The sequence below is a fragment of the Salvelinus fontinalis genome, chromosome 25 (assembly GCF_029448725.1).
Source record: "Salvelinus fontinalis isolate EN_2023a chromosome 25, ASM2944872v1, whole genome shotgun sequence".
Taxonomy (NCBI): Eukaryota; Metazoa; Chordata; class Actinopteri; order Salmoniformes; family Salmonidae; genus Salvelinus; species Salvelinus fontinalis.
The window spans coordinates 12,110,645-12,132,139 of record NC_074689.1 but is presented as its reverse complement, the minus strand read 5'-3'; the positions used below and the strand labels follow the sequence as shown (position 1 = coordinate 12,132,139).

Below are 21,495 nucleotides of genomic sequence, written 5' to 3'. Positions count from 1 at the left end.
TAAATTGCTCCCTATTCTCTGAATAGTGCACTACTTTTGACCAGGGCCCATAGGGCACTATATAGGGAATAGGGAGCCATTTGGGGCAGGCCCTGATGCTCTGAGCTGAAAAGAGCAGACACACTGAGGGAGAGAGAACAGACGAAAGGCAGAGAGCGGCCCAGAGCCCTGCGGGGCCGCGAAGGCCGAGGCAGACATCCCATTGAGCCGCCCGCCGATCTGATCTGCACCTGCCGGTCTACACCTCCTCCTCCTCTCCATCCCCTCCCCCAGCTCGGTTGACACGACCTTCAGGGCTGGCGCGTGGAAAGCCTCCACGCCTCCAACATGACAGCCACTCTCTCTCCCCCCTCTCTCCCCCCCCCCCCCCTCTTTCTCACCCCCACCCTCTCTCTCCTCTCTCGCGTCATCATATCACTCCATCCCGGCCCGGCATGTGGCTGTGACCTGGGTTCTGGCCCGTAGCGTGGCCCAGTGGAGAAAGACACGCGAGCGCCGGACCTGATGACCCGGCGGGCTGGGAAAGTCATCAGCTGCCACACGTCTATGCCGCCACCACGGCAACGCGCCACGGCTAATTGGTTTCATGTGGGGCCCGGCTGTGAGCTGCGACTTGCTGCGGCGGAAAGGTGTGTAACACACAACCACACACACATATGCTCGCACACACAAGCAAGCACCCATACACCCATACACCCATACACCCTAGCCTGCAACAGAAAGCTGTAGGTAGTAATATGACCTCACCACCACAACTAGCTCCCCCAGAGCCCCAGATAAAGTTTGTGTTAGGTGGGTTTCTGATAACCTACTGGTACGCAACAGCTTGGTCATGTGGTACACGAACACTGCTCGATCACCTTTGATCCTACTTTATAACGTGTCATTACACGCCAGCACACAGTGACACACACAAAGACCACATCACTTTTCAATGGAGACGTCTGAGTGGGAAGTGTGCTTCCAACGCAATTAGCCAATCATTATCCAATTTGTGGATTTCTTATCTTTAAAAACAAAAAGTTGTTTGACGTTCTAAAACGGCCTGTTTTACCAGAGTACTGTTCTTCAAAATGTGTTAACTTTTACACCCCTGGATCAAGTTTGATCCTTCCCACCACGTCACATTTACCCTGCATGAAGAGGACCTCTCTGAGAGAAGTGTGCTTAACGCAAATAGCCAGTCATTTCAACTTTCTGACGTTGTGTGACATTCTAAAAACGTGTATTTACTTCAAAAAGACGCAAACTTTTAAGCGCAAGGCTTTTCTGTCACAGATTTCTGACAACATGAAAACATTTGTTTTTGCTGACGTGACTTACGGAGAATGATTTGGCAGATCCCTTGTCGTCCTTGCCTGAGATGACCTTAGCGTTCCGTCTGCTCTCCCGCAGGCGCTCGACGGGCGGCGGCTTCACGAACACCACATAAGGTTTAAACTCTGCCGTCCTCAGGTGCTTTATCGTCTGCGACACACAGAGGAGAGAGAAAACACAGTTAGCAGAGGAGACAGATGAACCAGACAATCTGGAGATATCGCAGAGTGGAATTAGACCCAGATCTCCATCTGTCACAGTGCAGAGGCGATGACACATTACACAGCTGGGTCGCGTTGACGCGTAGCACACAGTGTGTGTGTGTGTGTGTGTACTGAACCGCAGCCGAGCAGTGTTAACCGGCGCCGGTCCACCTCCCTCTGGGCCCGATACCACGGCCTCTCGCTGTGTTCTGCTGAACGGGTTCAAAACCCTGGGCCGATACGAAGGCCGCGTCCGACACGAAACCCTATTCCCTATTAGGTGCACTAGATAGGGAATCGGAGCAGAAGACAGAAGGGAAGTGGCGCGAGACTACCATACATTTCCATCACAGAGAGGGACGAGAGGAGGAGAGCTTTCATCCGGCGCTCGGACGGTCAGCACGGGAGCAGTCAACATCCCTCGCTCTGCAACACCACCGGGCTGACATGAAACTCATGTGACTGACTACTGAGCGGGGTAGAGAGCTACAAGGGAACACAAAGGCACAGACACGTGCGAGCACGCACATATAAACACAGGTACACAAACACACACAGCATGGGCTAACGAGGGGCTCAGCTAACTGCTTGCTACTTGATCAGGGAGAGATGGTTCGAAAACATGCCAGTAATCTATATAATAGTGTATTTCGGCCTCTATATGATTATTTACTCAGAGAAAACAAACAGAGGATGCCTATGGGGCCCAGGCAAGAAAGTGTGTGTGTGTGCGAGGCAGGGTTGAGGCAGGGTGGGTGCTAGGCCTGGCCTGGGGTAACCGGATTGTAACTGTGGGGTTTGTGGGCTTTCAGTGACATACAGGCCACTTATGAAAGGCAGATCATCACCACCACCCAGACACATAAGCCAAAGAGGAAATCTTCAAATAAGGAACATTAGCAGTAATTGCTGCTAAAAATGGCCCTTTAAGCCAGGTTTGGATGGTAACCCTGTAAGCAGCCATGGCCTGCAGAAAGCCGCCGCTGCCTCTGATGTCTTCTGAAGGATGAGATTCCTCCAGGAGATAGGCAGAGAGAGAGAGAGGTGGAAATATAAACGCAACATATAAATTGTTGGCCCCAAATTTCATGAGCTGAAATAAAAGATCCCAGACATTTTCCAGACACACAAAATGCTTAATTTCTCTAAAATTCTCTGCACAAATCTGTTTACATCCCTGTTAGGGAGCATTTCTCCTTTGCCAAGATTATCCATCCACCTGACAGGTGTGGCATATCAAGAAGCTGATTAAACAGCATGATCATTACACAGGTGCACCTTGTGCTGGGGACAATTAAAGGCAATTGAATGCACAGAGATGCCGTGACGAGATCCTGAGACCCATTGTTGTATCATTCATCCACCGCCATCACCTCATGTTTCAACATGATAATGCACGGCCCCATGTCGCAAGGATCTATGCACAATTCCTTGATGACGAAAATGTCCCTGTTCTGGCCTGTATACTCACCAGACATGTCACCCATTGAGCATGTTTGGGATGCTCTGGATCAACGTGTTTGATAGCATGTTCCAGTTCCTGCCAATATCCAGCAACTTTGCACAACCATTGAAGAGGAGTGGGACAACGATCCACAGGCCACAATCAACAGCCTGATCAACTCTGCGAAGGAGATGTGTCGCACTGCATGAGGCAAATGGTGGTCACACTAGATACAGACCGGTTTTCTGGTTCACGGCCCTAACTTACATTTTTTAAGGTATCTGTTACCAACAGATTCATATCTGTATTCTCAGTTATATAAAATCCATAGATTAGAGGCTAACGGATTTATTTCAATTGACTGATTTCTTTACATAAACGTTAACTCAGTAAAATCTTTGAAATTATTGCATGTTGCTTTTCATATTTTTGGATGAAGGGAGAGATTTATTTATTTATTTATTTTATTTCACCTTTATTTAGCCAGGTAGGCAAATTGAGAACACGTTCTCATTTACAATTGCGACCTGGCCAAGATAAAGCAAAGCAGTTCGACACATACAACAACACATAGTTACACATGGAGTAAAACAAACATACAGTCAATAATACAGTGAAAAATAAGTCTATATACAATGTGAGCAAGTGAGGTGAGATAAGGGAGGTGAAGGCAAACAAAATATATATATAAATAAATAAAAATATAAAAAGGCCATGGTGGCGAAGTAAATACAATATAGCAAGTAAAAAATAACACTGGAATGGTTGGTTTGCAGTGGAAGAAGGTGCAAAGTAGAGATAGAAATAATGGGGTGCAAAGGAGCAAAATAAATAAATACAGTAGGTAAAGAGGTAGTTGTTTGGGCTAAATTATAGATGGGCTATGTACAGGTGCAGTAATCTATGAGCTGCTCTGACAGCTGGTGCTTAAAGCTAGTGAGGGAGATAAGTGTTTCCAGTTTCAGAGATTTTTATAGTTTGTTCCAGTCATTGGCAGCAGAGAACTGGAAGGAGAGGCGGCCAAAGGTAGAATTGGTTTTGGGGGTGACCAGAGAGATATACCTGCTGGAGCGCGTGCTACGGGTGGGCGTTGCTATGGTGACCAGCAAGCTGAGATAAGGGGGGACTTTACCTAGCAGGGTCTTGTAGATGACCTGGAGCCAGTGGGTTTGGCGACGAGTGTGAAGCGAGGGCCAGCCAACGAGAGCGTACAGGTCGCAGTGGTGGGTAGTATATGGGGCTTTGGTGACAAAACGGATGGCACTGTGATAGACTGCATCCAATTTATTGAGTAGGGTTTTGGAGGCTATTTTGTAAATGACATCACCGAAGTCGAGGATTGGTAGGATGGTCAGTTTTACAAGGGTATGTTTGGCAGCATGAGTGAAGGATGCTTTGTTGCGGAATAGGAAGCCGATTCTAGATTTAACTTTGGATTGGAGATGCTTGATGTGAGTCTGGAAGGAGGGTTTACAGTCTAACCAGACACCTAGGTATTTGTAGTTGTCCACATATTCTAAGTCAGAGCCGTCCAGAGTAGTGATGCTGGACATGCGGGCAGGTGCAGGCAGCGATCGGTTGAAGAGCATGCATTTAGTTTTACTTGTATTTAAGAGCAATTGGAGGCCACGGAAGGAGAGTTGTATGGCATTGAAGCTCGCCTGGAGGGTTGTTAACACAGTGTCAAGAGAAGGGCCAGAAGTATACAGAATAGTGTCGTCTGCGTAGAGGTGGATCAGAGACTCACCAGCAGCAAGAGCGACATCATTGATGTATACAGAGAAGAGAGTCGGTCCAAGAATTGAACCCTGTGGCACCCCCATAGAGACTGCCAGAGGTCCGGACAACAGACCCTCCGATTTGACACACTGAACTCGATCAGAGAAGTAGTTGGTGAACCAGGCGAGGCAATCATTAGAGAAACCAAGGCTGTCGAGTCTGCCGATGAGGATGTGGTGATTGACAGAGTCAAAAGCCTTGGCCAGGTCAATGAATATGGCTGCACAGTACTGTTTCCTATCGATAGCGGTTAGGATATCGTTTATGACCTTGAGCGTGGCTGAGGTGCACCCATGACCAGCTCTGAAACCAGATTGCATAGCGGAGAAGGTATGGTGGGATTCGAGATGGTCGGTAATCTGTTTGTTGACTTGGCTTTCGAAGACCTTAGAAAGGCAGGGTAGGATAGATATAGGTCTGTAGCAGTTTGGGTCTAGAGTGTCTCCCCCTTTGAAGAGGGGGATAACCGCAGCTGCTTTCCAATCTTTGGGAATCTCAGACGACACGAAAGAGAGGTTGAAAAGGCTGGTAATAGGGGTGGCAACAGTTTCAGCAGATAGTTTTAGAAAGAAAGGGTCCAGATTATCTAGCCCGGCTGATTTGTAAGGTCCAGATTTTGCAGCTCTTTCAGAACATCAGCTGACTGTATTTGGGAGAAAGAGAAATGGGGAAGGCTTGGGCGAGTAGCAGAGGGGAGGGCAGTGCTGTTGACCGGGGTAGGGGTAGCCAGGTGGAAAGCATGGCCAGCCGTAGAAAAATGCTGATTGAAATTCTCAATTATAATGGATTTGTCGGTGGTGACAGTATTTCCTATCTTCAGTGCAGTTGGAAGCTGGGAGGAGGTGTTCTTATTCTCCATGGACTTTACAGTGTCCCAGAACTTTTTTGAGTTTGTGTTGCAGGAAGCAAATTTCTGCTTGAAAAAGCTAGCCTTGGCTTTTCTAACTGCCTGTGTATACTGGTTTCTAGCTTCCCTGAAAAGTTGCATATCACGGGGGCTGTTCGATGCTAATGCAGAACGCCATAGGATGTTTTTCTGTTGGTTAAGGGCAGTCAGGTCAGGAGAGAACCAAGGGCTATATCTGTTCCTGGTTCTAAATTTCTTGAATGGGGCATGCTTATTCAAGATGGTGAGGAAGGCATTTTAAAAAAATATCCAGGCATCCTCTACTGACGGGATGAGATCAATATCCTTCCAGGATACCTCGGCCAGGTCGATTAGAAAGGCCTGCTCGCTGAAGTGTTTCAGGGAGCGTTTGACAGTGATGAGTGGAGGTCGTTTGATCGCTGACCCATTACGGATACAGGCAATGAGGCAGTGATCGCTGAGATCTTGGTTGAAAATAGCAGAGGTGTATTTGGAGGGCAAGTTGGTTAGGATGATGTCTATGAGGGTACCCGTGTTTACGGAATTGGGGTGATACCTGGTAGGTTCATTGATAATTTGTGTGAGATTGAGGGCATCAAGCTTAGATTGTAGGATGGCTGGGGTGTTAAGCATGTTCCAATTTAGGTCGCCTAGCAGCACAAGCTCTGAAGATAGATGGGGGGCAATCAGTTCACATATGGTGTCCAGAGCACAGCTGGGGGCAGAGGGTGGTCTATAGCAGGCGGCAACAGGGAGAGACTTGCTTTTAGAGAGGTGGATTTTTAAAAGTAGGAGTTCAAATTGTTTCGGAACAGACCTGGATAGTAAAACAGAACTCTGCAGGCAATCCTTGCAGTAGATTGCAACACCGCCCCCTTTGGCCGTTCTATCTTGTCTGAAAATCTTGTAGTTAGGGATGAAAATGTCAGAATTTTTGGTGGTCTTCCTAAGCCAGGATTCAGACACGGCTAAAACATCTGGGTTGGCAGAGTGTGCTAAAGCAGTGAACAAAACAAACTTAGGGAGGAGGCTTCTAATGTTAACATGCATGAAACCAAGGCTATTACGGTTACAGAAGTCATCAAAAGAGAGCGCCTGGGGAATAGGAGTGGAGCTAGGTACTGCAGGGCCTGGATTCACCTCTACATCACCAGAGGAACAGAGGAGGAGTAGGATAAGGGTACGGCTAAAAGCTATGAGAATTGGTCGTTTAGAACGTCTAGAACAGAGAGTAAAAGGAAGTTTCTGGGGGCGATAAAATAGCTTCAAGGAATAATGTACAGACAAAGGTATGGTAGGATGTGAATACAGTGGAGGTAAACCTAGGTAATGGGTGATGATGAGAGAGATATAGTCTCTAGAAACATCATTGAAACCAGGTGATGTCATCGCATATGTGGGTGGTGGAACTGAGAGGTTGGATATATAGTGAGCAGGGCTAGAGGCTCTACAGTGAAATAAGCCAATAAACACTAACCAGAACAGCAATGGACAAGGCATATTTACATTAAGGAGAGGCATGCTTAATCGAGTGATCATAAGGGTCCAGTGAGTAGAGGTTGGTTGGGGTCACGGCGATCCAGACAGCTGGCCGGGTAGATGGCTATCGGTAGCAAGATAACATAGGATGGAGGTCTGTTTTTTATTTATTTATTTATTTTTTTTGTCACCTCGTTCGTTTCCGTCGGTAGATTAGTGGGGTTCCGTGTGGTAGAGGGGATCGATCCAATTGGAAAAATAGATATAGTGACCCAGGGAAAAAAAAAAAAAAAAAAAAAAAAGAGATGGAAGGACATTGGGAGGGAACAGGAGTGGTAGAATGAAGGGTAGATGAAAAGAATGAAGAGATGGAGGGTAGAGGTAAAGAATGAAGAGATGGAGGGTAGAGGGTAGAGATAAAGAATGAAGAGATGGGGGGTAGAGGGTAGAGGGTAGAGGTAAAGAATGAAGAGATGGAGGGTAGAGGTAAAGAATGAAGAGATGGGGGGTAGAGGTAAAGAATGAAGAGATGGGGGGTAGAGGGTAGAGGTAAAGAATGAAGAGATGGAGGGTAGAGGGTAGAGGTAAAGAATGAAGAGATGGAGGGTAGAGGGTAGAGGTAAAGAATGAAGAGATGGGGGGTAGAGGTAAAGAATGAAGAGATGGGGGGTAGAGGTAAAGAATGAAGAGATGGAGGGTAGAGGGTAGAGGTAAAGAATGAAGAGATGGAGGGTAGAGGGTAGAGGTAAAGAATGAAGAGATGGAGGGTAGAGGTAAAGAATGAAGAGATGGAGGGTAGAGGGTAGAGGTAAAGAATGAAGAGATGGAGGGTAGAGGGTAGAGGTAAAGAATGAAGAGATGGAGGGTAGAGGTAAAGAATGAAGAGATGGGGGGTAGAGGGAAAGAATGAAGAGATGGAGGGTAGAGGTAAAGAATGAAGAGATGGAGGGTAGAGGTAAAGAATGAAGAGATGGAGGGTAGAGGGTAGAGGTAAAGAATGAAGAGATGGAGGGTAGAGGGTAGAGGTAAAGAATGAAGAGATGGGGGGTAGAGGTAAAGAATGAAGAGATGGAGGGTAGAGGGTAGAGGTAAAGAATGAAGAGATGGAGGGTAGAGGTAAAGAATGAAGAGATGGAGGGTAGAGGTAAAGAATGAAGAGATGGAGGGTAGAGGTAAAGAATGAAGAGATGGAGGGTAGAGGTAAAGAATGAAGAGATGGAGGGTAGAGGGTAGAGGTAAAGAATGAAGAGATGGAGGGTAGAGGTAAAGAATGAAGAGATGGGGGGTAGAGGGTAGAGGTAAAGAATGAAGAGATGGAGGGTAGAGGTAAAGAATGAAGAGATGGAGGGTAGAGGGTAGAGGTAAAGAATGAAGAGATGGAGGGTAGGGGGTAGAGGTAAAGAATGAAGAGATGGAGGGTAGAGGTAAAGAATGAAGAGATGGGGGGTAGAGGTAAAGAATGAAGAGATGGAGGGTAGAGGTAAAGAATGAAGAGATGGAGGGTAGAGGGTAGAGGTAAAGAATGAAGAGATGGAGGGTAGAGGGTAGAGGTAAAGAATGAAGAGATGGGGGGTAGAGGTAAAGAATGAAGAGATGGAGGGTAGAGGTAAAGAATGAAGAGATGGGGGGTAGAGGTAAAGAATGAAGAGATGGAGGGTAGAGGTAAAGAATGAAGAGATGGAGGGTAGAGGTAAAGAATGAAGAGATGGAGGGTAGAGGGTAGAGGTAAAGAATGAAGAGATGGGGGGTAGAGGTAAAGAATGAAGAGATGGAGGGTAGAGGGTAGAGGTAAAGAATGAAGAGATGGGGGGTAGAGGTAAAGAATGAAGAGATGGAGGGTAGAGGTAAAGAATGAAGAGATGGGGGGTAGAGGTAAAGAATGAAGAGATGGAGGGTAGAGGGTAGAGGTAAAGAATGAAGAGATGGGGGGTAGAGGTAAAGAATGAAGAGATGGGGGGTAGAGGTAAAGAATGAAGAGATGGAGGGTAGAGGTAAAGAATGAAGAGATGGAGGGTAGAGGTAAAGAATGAAGAGATGGAGGGTAGAGGTAAAGAATGAAGAGATGGAGGGTAGAGGTAAAGAATGAAGAGATGGAGGGTAGAGGTAAAGAATGAAGAGATGGAGGGTAGAGGGTAGAGGTAAAGAATGAAGAGATGGGGGGTAGAGGTAAAGAATGAAGAGATGGGGGGTAGAGGTAAAGAATGAAGAGATGGGGGGTAGAGGTAAAGAATGAAGAGATGGAGGGTAGAGGTAAAGAATGAAGAGATGGAGGGTAGAGGGTAGAGGTAAAGAATGAAGAGATGGGGGGTAGAGGTAAAGAATGAAGAGATGGGGGTAGAGGTAAAGAATGAAGAGATGGAGGGTAGAGGTAAAGAATGAAGAGATGGAGGGTAGAGGGTAGAGGTAAAGAATGAAGAGATGGGGGGTAGAGGTAAAGAATGAAGAGATGGGGGGTAGAGGTAAAGAATGAAGAGATGGAGGGTAGAGGTAAAGAATGAAGAGATGGAGGGTAGAGGGTAGAGGTAAAGAATGAAGAGATGGAGGGTAGAGGGTAGAGGTAAAGAATGAAGAGATGGGGGGTAGAGGTAAAGAATGAAGAGATGGAGGGTAGAGGTAAAGAATGAAGAGATGGAGGGTAGAGGGTAGAGGTAAAGAATGAAGAGATGGAGGGTAGAGGTAAAGAATGAAGAGATGGAGGGTAGAGGGTAGAGGTAAAGAATGAAGAGATGGAGGGTAGAGGTAAAGAATGAAGAGATGGAGGGTAGAGGTAAAGAATGAAGAGATGGAGGGTAGAGGTAAAGAATGAAGAGATGGGGGGTAGAGGTAAAGAATGAAGAGATGGAGGGTAGAGGTAAAGAATGAAGAGATGGGGGGTAGAGGTAAAGAATGAAGAGATGGAGGGTAGAGGGTAGAGGTAAAGAATGAAGAGATGGAGGGTAGAGGGTAGAGGTAAAGAATGAAGAGATGGGGGGTAGAGGTAAAGAATGAAGAGATGGGGGGTAGAGGTAAAGAATGAAGAGATGGAGGGTAGAGGTAAAGAATGAAGAGATGGGGGGTAGAGGTAAAGAATGAAGAGATGGGGGGTAGAGGGTAGAGGTAAAGAATGAAGAGATGGGGGGTAGAGGTAAAGAATGAAGAGATGGGGGGTAGAGGTAAAGAATGAAGAGATGGGGGGTAGAGGTAAAGAATGAAGAGATGGAGGGTAGAGGGTAGAGGTAAAGAATGAAGAGATGGGGGGTAGAGGTAAAGAATGAAGAGATGGAGGGTAGAGGGTAGAGGTAAAGAATGAAGAGATGGGGGGTAGAGGTAAAGAATGAAGAGATGGAGGGTAGAGGGTAGAGGTAAAGAATGAAGAGATGGAGGGTAGGGGGTAGAGGTAAAGAATGAAGAGATGGAGGGTAGAGGTAAAGAATGAAGAGATGGAGGGTAGAGGGTAGAGGTAAAGAATGAAGAGATGGGGGGTAGAGGTAAAGAATGAAGAGATGGAGGGTAGAGGTAAAGAATGAAGAGATGGAGGGTAGAGGTAAAGAATGAAGAGATGGAGGGTAGAGGTAAAGAATGAAGAGATGGGGGGTAGAGGTAAAGAATGAAGAGATGGAGGGTAGAGGTAAAGAATGAAGAGATGGAGGGTAGAGGTAAAGAATGAAGAGATGGAGGGTAGAGGGTAGAGGTAAAGAATGAAGAGATGGGGGGTAGAGGGTAGAGGTAAAGAATGAAGAGATGGGGGGTAGAGGTAAAGAATGAAGAGATGGGGGGTAGAGGTAAAGAATGAAGAGATGGGGGGTAGAGGTAAAGAATGAAGAGATGGAGGGTAGAGGTAAAGAATGAAGAGATGGAGGGTAGAGGGTAGAGGTAAAGAATGAAGAGATGGGGGGTAGAGGTAAAGAATGAAGAGATGGGGGGTAGAGGTAAAGAATGAAGAGATGGAGGGTAGAGGGTAGAGGTAAAGAATGAAGAGATGGGGGGTAGAGGGTAGAGGTAAAGAATGAAGAGATGGGGGGTAGAGGTAAAGAATGAAGAGATGGGGGGTAGAGGTAAAGAATGAAGAGATGGAGGGTAGAGGTAAAGAATGAAGAGATGGAGGGTAGAGGGTAGAGGTAAAGAATGAAGAGATGGGGGGTAGAGGTAAAGAATGAAGAGATGGGGGGTAGAGGTAAAGAATGAAGAGATGGAGGGTAGAGGTAAAGAATGAAGAGATGGAGGGTAGAGGGTAGAGGTAAAGAATGAAGAGATGGGGGGTAGAGGTAAAGAATGAAGAGATGGAGGGTAGAGGTAAAGAATGAAGAGATGGAGGGTAGAGGGTAGAGGTAAAGAATGAAGAGATGGGGGGTAGAGGTAAAGAATGAAGAGATGGAGGGTAGAGGGTAGAGGTAAAGAATGAAGAGATGGAGGGTAGAGGTAAAGAATGAAGAGATGGGGGGTAGAGGTAAAGAATGAAGAGATGGAGGGTAGAGGGTAGAGGTAAAGAATGAAGAGATGGGGGGTAGAGGTAAAGAATGAAGAGATGGGGGGTAGAGGTAAAGAATGAAGAGATGGAGGGTAGAGGTAAAGAATGAAGAGATGGAGGGTAGAGGTAAAGAATGAAGAGATGGGGGGTAGAGGTAAAGAATGAAGAGATGGGGGGTAGAGGTAAAGAATGAAGAGATGGAGGGTAGAGGTAAAGAATGAAGAGATGGAGGGTAGAGGTAAAGAATGAAGAGATGGGGGGTAGAGGGTAGAGGTAAAGAATGAAGAGATGGGGGGTAGAGGTAAAGAATGAAGAGATGGGGGGTAGAGGTAAAGAATGAAGAGATGGAGGGTAGAGGTAAAGAATGAAGAGATGGAGGGTAGAGGGTAGAGGTAAAGAATGAAGAGATGGGGGGTAGAGGTAAAGAATGAAGAGATGGGGGGTAGAGGTAAAGAATGAAGAGATGGAGGGTAGAGGTAAAGAATGAAGAGATGGGGGGTAGAGGGTAGAGGTAAAGAATGAAGAGATGGAGGGTAGAGGTAAAGAATGAAGAGATGGAGGGTAGAGGTAAAGAATGAAGAGATGGGGGGTAGAGGTAAAGAATGAAGAGATGGAGGGTAGAGGTAAAGAATGAAGAGATGGAGGGTAGAGGGTAGAGGTAAAGAATGAAGAGATGGAGGGTAGAGGTAAAGAATGAAGAGATGGGGGGTAGAGGTAAAGAATGAAGAGATGGAGGGTAGAGGTAAAGAATGAAGAGATGGAGGGTAGAGGGTAGAGGTAAAGAATGAAGAGATGGAGGGTAGAGGTAAAGAATGAAGAGATGGAGGGTAGAGGTAAAGAATGAAGAGATGGGGGGTAGAGGGTAGAGGTAAAGAATGAAGAGATGGGGGGTAGAGGTAAAGGGAAGATTGTGACTGGGTCAGGGACTCGTGTAACTCACATGAGGCTGAACGTCCAGTAGGCACACCTTGTTCTTGGACAGGACCGAACGCACAGAGTCCAGACTGGTGCCATAGTAGTTCCCTTTATACTCACCATGCTCTATGAACCTACAAAGAGAGAGAGAGGGGGGGTGAGCAAGCGAGAGAGAGAAATAAAGAAAAGAAAAAGGGAAGAGGGAGATTATATTAGAAAAACTTTAATGTCCTTAAAGAGGCAATTCATTTTGCAGCACACATTCACACAGAGGGAAAGTCAGAGAGAGAGAGAGAGAGAGAGAGAGAGAGAGAGAGAGAGAGAGAGAGAGAGAGAGAGAGAGAGAGAGAGAGAGAAGTGAAAATCCACAATAGTAGGTCAGTGAGTAAAGGTTTCACTCACATCATTTAGAAGTACAGGCTGGGATTAACATTAATATTAACGTCAAATAAAACCAACGTATTACTCCCCTAGCCTAGTTACCATCTTATTCCTAGGCACTCCTTTCTTATTTAGATATACTATCCACACACACTCCTAACTGAGATTGTGTTCAGAATAAGATCATTCTAAAAGCCTACAGTACCGCAGGGACTAGGGATTACTCTTCCAACCACTGACCAATCCTCAGATAACATTCTTCAGTACAACACAAATCCAGACAGTCTGGCACAATAACCCTTTATATAATCTTCTATGCTACACTTTAAATCAGTAACACCTGTTTGTTTAAAGTGTAGGAGAATGCCAGGAGCGTGTCTAGTGTATGTGTGTGTGTGTGTGTGTGTGTGTGTGTGTGTGTGTGTGTGATTTACTAAGTTTACATTTCTAAATAATAAGACAGTGTGTGTGTGTTGGTAGACTTCGTGTGTATTCCAAAAAGCCACCTCAGACCCTATATAGTGCACTACTTTTGACCAGGGTCCACACGGGCATAGGGCAGTGCACTATGTAGGGAGCAGGGTACCATTTTGGACAAGCCATCAGACTGGTCCTGATGATCGCTGGGCTGAATGTCTGTACTTGCAGTACTAAAATCCATGTAAAACTCATTTTATAGTAATTGCCTCATGTAAGGACATTTTATTCTGTTTCAGAAAAGGAGCCGGGATTCTAACAAGCTCTTATATTTGGTTATGGGAAATTCATTTCATTTCATGTTTAAAAAGGCATGCCATAGCCATACACTGAAAAAAGCTATGCTGTTTGTTGTCACAAGTGCTGTTATGTAGATAAGAGTAGTGTAGAATGCCAAGACCGGTTCAGCTAAATTGGGAATGTATGGATGCCATCTATTTTGTGCAGGGAATAGGGCTTTCCTTGGGAAAGCTACACACACTGCTAGTTACTGCCCGTGGCCCATTTCTCATGGAGCTTTTCCCTACTGGCACAGAGAGAGAGTGCCTGTGTGTGTGTGTTTGTACAGTGTCATGAGTGCATGCATCACAGCACAACGCAAACAACAAGGCTATCTCACTCTTCTCCTCTCTCCAGTGCCTTGTAATTTGTGTTTGTGTGTGTGTGTGTGTGGATTGTCCAGAGCGCCGAGGCCACATCACAGTCCCAACATTCACCCCTAACTCTCAACTCCCCGACAGACATCCTATGCCGTGCCCCATGACCAACCACAGCTGAAGCAGCCCTACCCTGGTCCCAGCCTCGCTCTGCATGCTCTGACAGCCCAGCCATCCTGTTGTGTGTGTGTGTGTGCGCGCGTGCATGTTGTGTGCTTTTAGAGAGCGAGACAGCCGGAAAGGCATCCATCACGAAGGATGTTAATTTCTGTTTCAATTTGTCCACCCCGCATAATGTGAGAGCGGCTACCGAGTGTGAGTGTCGGCGTCGGGGCCACCTCAAAGAAACACACACAGACATGCGCACACACACACACACACACACAGGGCAGAGAGGGGCCCTCTGTGACCTTGGAGCCCTTTGTAGAAGAGTTTTGTTACCAAGCCAGGGCCTGGCCCTGTCAACACCACCTCACACTCAGTCAGGGAGAGTCATAGGGGAGAACCCTGGTCTATTTACAGAGAACCCTGCTCACGTCAGCTGAGGTCATTCACCAGTCTGTCTCACAGTTACACTGCCCCTAGTGGTCAGGGAGGACACGGCAGAACGTGGTTGATTCCTGAAAGAGGTACTGTCTGAGACCTCCAATATAAGAGCTGTGTGTTTAGTTGTTGTGCCTGTGGGAATGGATGGATGCAGACAGTATGTATTTGACGTGGTGTGTCTTGTATCAGAGGTGGTATTAGTGCTGGTTAAAGATGACCGCCGTTTCAGGAGTGTACTTACTTGTTGTTGTGAATGTCCGTCTCAAATATATTTTTGGAGATAAAGTGATACTCCACTCCTTCATTCTCCTGGTTCCTCTTCGGCCTGCTGGTGTCTGTAGAAGACAGACAGACAAAGAGAGAGAGAGAGAGAGAGACAGACAGAGAAAGAGAGACAGACAAACAGACATCACAACTAATCCAGACATTCTGAGTCACAGTTCTGACGGGAATCATTCCTTATTACCATCCCAGTATTTCCTCAGTAAAACACACAGCAGTGTTGGTGTTCAGAGCTAGGCCCTGTGCATGATGGAGACCCTCCAGTGGCTAGGGCACTACTACAATCAGACACTTAATGAAATGCAGTAGTCAACGTTTACTGAGGAACATTCAATTTGGCACAGTCAGTAGTGTACACACACGCACGCACATACACAGGAGCAGTTCTATTAGATGGAGACTGAGAGGGTAAGGTAGTTGAGTTGGGGAACTCTCATTAAGATCCGTTTCGACATTTGCTTCCTCATAAACCTCTGCCATTAAAAGGGCGATATGTGGAGGCAGCACAGTGTGTGTGTGTGTGTGTGTGTGCAGTGTGGCCAGGGTCGAGTGGATTTGCAAGAGGCGAGAGATCCCGCCGTGCCGTCTGTGGACATTGAACTGTCGCTTGTTAAATGAGAGATACAGGGGTCGGAGATCAACTCCGTTACACTCTTCAGACAAATTGACCGCACACTCCTTCCAGCTCCAAAATAAACTATTAAACTTTTATCACCGTTCCTGCAACCGCCACACCAGGTTTACAGTTTCTTCCCCGTTTTTATTTTCTAACTCGCCATGTGCCTGAGATGTGGCTATTTCTGGGATGTGGCCTCAGTCGTTGGAACAAAGTGTAGGGGCGTGGACTAACGAGTTCTTTTTCCACACTGTGTGTTTTTATGTGAGTGGCCAGTGGAATTCACGGACGAACAAGTAAGTGATTTACTGGATCTTTAGCTCAGCTTGAAAACTAAGTCCATCCTTCCCAAAAGAGAGGAGGAAGACTGGACTCTGCAATGAATCAATTACTCATCAAGAAAATAGGCCTACATCTTCAGCCACAGTTGGAAAAACTACGAGGCCAGACCATCATAAGATAACATATATTTATGTCTCGGAAGCCGTGATGAGTATTATACGCAACTGTACAAAATAGTCCTTCACAACATAGATTCAGACTAATACAATATATATGATTTCGCATCTGCTCAGTTGTATAGGAATTATTTACCGTGCAACAAAGGAATCTGAAATAAATGTCATTCCCCAATCATGGAAAATATCTGTCAGTGAATCTGGTCGTGAAATCAAAATGTTTAACCCGTATCCATCCTAATGGCTTATTGCAATGCTGCTATTGTTACTGACTGGCAGGCTGAAGGATGGTTTACATTCTACACACACATGGAGGGTATAAAAATACCCTCATTCAGAACACAAGCCTTATGGTGCTCTTCAGAAATACGTTTCTCAAGTTAACAAAAGGAGGTAACGCTTCATGGGTTTTTAATTGGAAACAACAGCGAGTGTCATCTGTAGGCCAACGTTGGCAGTGATCAAAATAAAAAGGAACAAGAGATACTGGTGTAACTATACGTTGTCTATAAGAGGTCAGACATAGAACCAGTGGTCACATTTGTGAACAATTAACAGCAGTCGTTATGGGAAAAAGAGCGACTGCGATGGAATTTTAATTTTAATACATTTCAAGTGACAGACACATCCACTGTGCCACGGGCCCACAAAATGGGACACATCCACTATGCCACGCTGCATGTTACAAACATGGCAATTAATATCAACCGATTCCATCTATCTATCCCTTCCTCCTCGCACATTTCCCAGCAAGCCTGCAGTAAATATGCAATTACTCTGGCTGTGTCCTGCTTAAATACATAAATCAAACCAATTCATTTTTCCTAACACGTCGGTCTTGGTTCAGGCTTCTGGGCTCAGAAAGAGAATTTTGCTCCTCAACGCAAAAAAATATAAAAAATAAAGTTACAAACTGAAAAACCTTGGCAGTGGTGTGAGACTAAGTCATAACCAGCATTGGGTCTGGAAGGTGTTCAGAATTATGGCAAGCTGTCATTTAGTTCTTACAGACGGAGGGAGAGGGAGAGGAAGAAAGTGGTAAGGGAGCGTGGTCGGGGAGAGAGAGTTGGAGGTGGAGAGGGCAGGGGGGAGAGGAAGGGAGCGTGGAGCTGGTGCCAAAACATGAGGCAGTGGAATGGCATTTCTTCAGGAGGTAGAAAATAAAGCAGTTCCTCCATCGCTCTGGGCCTGTCATGCGGCCCGCGATAAACAGACAATTACATCAGGAGGAGAACCACTCCACTCGCCTGGGTCCAGTGTGTGTGTGTGTGTGTGTGTGTGTGTGTGTGTGTGTGTGTGTGTGTGTGTGTGTGTGTGTGTGTGTGTGTGTGTGTGAGGAGGGTGTGTCTGTGTGTGAGAGAAGGAGTGTGTGTTTGTGGGCCTTGAGACGCACAGCCTGAGAGCAACGTCTTGGTGCTAGTCCCCCCCAGACAGTTCCGGGTGTGTGTGAGTGTGAGTCTTTGCATGGGTCTATGGACCTTCACCCTTACTAACACCCACGAAGGCAACAACAAAACTGGCAGCAGAAAGCTAAACATCATTTATCCAGGGTGATGGAGGATTTCTTACCAGTTAAAATCACAGGGGGCTTTTGGCCTCCGTTTAGTGACAATCTAACCTGGCACCTGATAGGTTTACATTTCTGTGCCAGTGTACAGCCAATCTGATTTCAGTGTAAATGCAGTACCAGTCATTGTGTATGAGGGTTCAGCTCCCTGTGGGAAAGCAGTCAGAGTGTACATCCCAAATGGCACCCTATTCCATATTGGGTCTGGTCAAAAGAAGTGCACTACATAGGGGACTGGGTGTCATTTGGCATGCACCCAGAGTAACTGGTCTCCATAACCATCTGATACAGACCAGAGCTTCCACCATTTATTCATTACAAAGACAGGAGCATCCGTCCTGCTGAGCACCTGACAACAGTTCACCTAGTGTCTGTCACCCCCCAACACAGTCCACAACTCTCTCCTGGTTTGGGAGAAAGGTTCAGTCTCCATTAGACACCCCCCCCCCCCAACACAGTCCACGACTCCCTCCTGGTCTGGGAGAGAGGTTCAGTCTCCATTAGACACCCCCCCCCAACACAGTCCACGACTCCCTCCTGGTCTGGGAGAGAGGTTCAGTCTCCATTAGACCCCCCCCCCCCAACACAGTCCACGACTCCCTCCTGGTCTGGGAGAGAGGTTCAGTCTCCATTAGACACCCCCCCCCCAACACAGTCCACGACTCCCTCCTGGTCTGGGAGAGAGGTTCAGTCTCCATTAGACACCCCCCCCCCCCCCCCCCCAACACAGTCCACGACTCCCTCCTGGTCTGGGAGAGAGGTTCAGTCTCCATTAGACCCCCCCCCCCCAACACAGTCCACGACTCCCTCCTGGTCTGGGAGAGAGGTTCAGTCTCCATTAGACACCCCCCCCCCAACACAGTCCACGACTCCCTCCTGGTCTGGGAGAGAGGTTCAGTCTCCATTAGACACCCCCCAACACAGTCCACGACTCCCTCCTGGTCTGGGAGAGAGGTTCAGTCTCCATTAGACACACACCCCACCACCAGTCTGGTCTAGTATACGGGTCAGGTAGACTTACGTGGCACGGTCACACTGAAGTGTTGGGGGTCAGAGATCAGCAGTTTCCTTTTCAGCTCATTCAGACCTACCCCTGTGGGACCTAGTGAGAGAGAGAGTGAGAGCGAGAGAGAGAGAGAGAGAGCGAGAGTGAGAGAGCGAGAGAGAAACCAGGACGGAGAGAGAGAGAGTTAAAGCATCATTAAAGCAACATCAGTCATGCATTCATCACCGCCTCCCCATAATAAAGGTGGGCGAGATAGAGGCCGGGCCAGAGGAGCAAGGCAGTGTGGAGGCCAGGTCTGGTCCAGGATGGGACGCAACAGAGCGGAATTGTTTCCATCCCATACGCCAATGAGAGACACTGATAAATGTGTGATGGTGTTTACAGACCCAGGCACACACACACACACGTGCATACACACACAAACACACACACCTTGGCTAAGTCCATCCATGATTGGAACAGAGAGGGCCAGACTGTGAAAGTCACTGACGGAGACCTCTGTGCTCTCACTACTGTAAAAATGACTGACGTGTAGTGAGAGGAGGAGAAAAGGAGGAGAGGAGTGAGGGAGTGGGAGGAGGAGGGGAGTGAGGGAGTGGGAGGAGGAGAGGAGAGTGAGGAGGAGAGGAGTGAGGGACTGAGAGGAGGAGAGGAATGAGGGAGTGAGAGGAGAGGAGTGAGGGAGTGGGAGGGGAGTGGGAGGAGGAGGGGAGTGGGAGGAGGAGGGGAGAGGGAGGAGGGGAGAGGGAGGAGGAGAAAAGGAGGAGATGAGTGAGGGTATAGGAGGAGGAGAGGAGTGAGGGAGTGGGAGGAAGAGAGGAGTGAGGGAGTGGTGGAGGAGATGAGTGAGGGAGTGGGAGGAGAAGAGGAGTGAGGGAGTTAGAGGAGGAGAGGAGTGAGAGGAATGAGGGATTGGGAGGAGGACGAGAGTGGGAGGAGGAGAGGACTGAGGGAGTGGGAGGAGGAGAGGAGTGTGGGGAGGAGAGGAGTGAGGGAGTGGGAGGAGGGGGGGAGAGGTAGGAGGAGATGAGTGAGGGAGTGGGAGGAGGAGGGGACTGAGGGAGTGGGAGGGGAGTGAGGGAGTGGGAGGAAGAGAGGAGTGAGGGAATGGTAGAGGAGATGAGTGAGGGAGTGGGAGAAGGAGAGGAGTGAGGGAGTGGTGGAGGAGATGAGTGAGGGAGTGAGAGGATGAGAGGAGTGAGGGAGTGGCAGGAAGAGAGGAGTGAGGGAATGGTGGAGGAGATGAGTGAGGGAGTGGGAGGAGGAGAGGAGTGAGGGAGTGGTGGAGGAGATGAGTGAGGGAGTGAGAGGATGAGAGGAGTGAGGGAGTGGCAGGAAGAGAGGAGTGAGGGAGTGGTGGAGGAGATGAGTGAGGGAGTGGGAGGAGGAGAAGAGTGAGGGAATGGGAGGAAGAGAGGAGTGAGGGAGTGGTGGAGAAGATGAGTGAGGGAATGGGAGGAGGAGAGGTGGGAGGGAGTGGGAGGAAGAGTGGAGTGAGGGAGTGGTGGAGGAGATGAGGGAGTGGTGGAGGAGAGGAGAGAGAGGAATGAGGAAGTGGGAGGAGGAATGAGGGAGTGGGAGGAGGAGGGGAGTGGGAGGAGGACGGGAGTGGGAGGAGGAGAGGACTGAGGGAGTGGGAGGAGGAGGGGAGTACGGGAGTGGGAGGAGGAGAGGAGTGTGGGAGTGGGAGGAGGAGAGGAGTGAGGGACTGGGAGGAGGAGAAGAGTGAGGGAGTGGGAGGAGGAGGGGAGAGGTAGGAGGAGAAAAGGAGGAGATGAGTGAGGGAGTGGGAGGAGGAGGGGAGTGGGAGGAGGACGGGAGTGGGAGGAGGAGAGGACTGAGGGAGTGGGAGGAGGAGGGGAGTGGGAGGAGGAGGGGAGTGGGAGGAGGAGAAAAGGAGATGAGTGAGGGAGTGAGGGGAGGAGCTGAGTGAGGGAATGGATGGAGGATAGGAGTGAGGGAGTGGTGGAGGAGAGGAGTGAGGGAGTGGGAGGAGGAGAGGAGTGAGAGGAGGAGAGGAGTGAGAGGTGGAGAGGAGTGTGGGAGTGGGAGGAGGAGAGGAGTGAGGGGAGGACGGGAGTGGGAGGAGGACGGGAGTGGGAGGAGGACGGGAGTGGGAGGAGGACGGGAGTGGGAGGAGGACGGGAGTGGGAGGAGGACGGGAGTGCGAGGAGGACGGGAGTGCGAGGAGGAGAGGACTGAGGGAGTGGGAGGAGGAGAGGACTGAGGGAGTGGGAGGAGGAGAGGAGTGATGGAGTGGGAGGAGGAGAGGAGTGGGAGGAGGAGAAGAGTGGGAGGAGGAGAAGAGTGGGAGGAGGAGAAAAGGAGGAGATGAGTGAGGGAGTGAGAGGAGGAGCTGAGTGCGGGAGTGGGAGGAGGAGAGGAGTGCGGGAGTGGAAGGAGGAGAGGAGTGCTGGAGTGGGAGGAGGAGTGCGGGAGTGGGAGGAGGAGAGGAGTGCGGGAGTGGGAGGAGGAGAGGAGTGGGAGGAGGAGAAGAGTGGGAGGAGGAGAAGAGTGGGAGGAGGAGAAGAGTGGGAGGAGGAGAAAAGGAGGAGAGGAGTGCGGGAGTGGGAGGAGGAGAGGAGTGGGAGGAGGAGAAGAGTGGGAGGAGAAGAGTGGGAGGAGGAGAAAAGGAGGAGAGGAGTGAGGGAGTGGGAGGAGTGCAGCACCAACAGGCCTAAAGAGCACTTTGTTGTGTTTCCCTGAACAGCTTGAAAGGATCCATCTCAGTGGGCATCTGGGTTTTCCATCACATCTACTGGAGGGAGGGGGGAGAGTGAGAGAGAGGGAGGGGAGAGGGAGAGAGAGGGAGGGAGGAGAGGGAGAGAGAGGGAGGGAGGAGAGGGAGAGAGAGGGAGGGGAGAGTGAAAGTGAGGGAGGGGAGAGGGAGAGAGAGGGAGGGAGGAGAGGGAGAGAGAGGGAGGGGAGAGTGAGAGTGAGGGAGGGGAGAGTGAGAGTGAGGGAGGGGGAGAGGGAGAGAGGGAGAGAGAAGGAGGGAGGAGAGGGAGAGAGAGGGAGAAGTAATGCGCTATTGATTTGTCTGCGGCTCCAGAT

The 21,495-nt window shown here is 48.5% G+C and overlaps 1 protein-coding gene across 6 annotated transcripts in view; it reads right to left on the bottom strand.

Moving 5' to 3' along the window:
* Window positions 1-21,495, bottom strand: part of LOC129822843 (MAGUK p55 subfamily member 7-like) — a 249,857-nt gene that overhangs the window by 6,601 nt on the left and 221,761 nt on the right. For all 6 annotated transcript variants that reach the window (XM_055881296.1, XM_055881291.1, XM_055881294.1 and 3 more), the window contains 4 exons: window positions 18,457-18,537; window positions 14,754-14,847; window positions 12,478-12,586; window positions 1,324-1,467 (listed from right to left, as the gene is read on the bottom strand). In XM_055881296.1, the coding sequence (XP_055737271.1) occupies window positions 1,324-1,467; window positions 12,478-12,586; window positions 14,754-14,847; window positions 18,457-18,537 (428 nt within the window). The remainder of the gene's footprint in view (window positions 1-1,323; window positions 1,468-12,477; window positions 12,587-14,753; window positions 14,848-18,456; window positions 18,538-21,495) is intronic.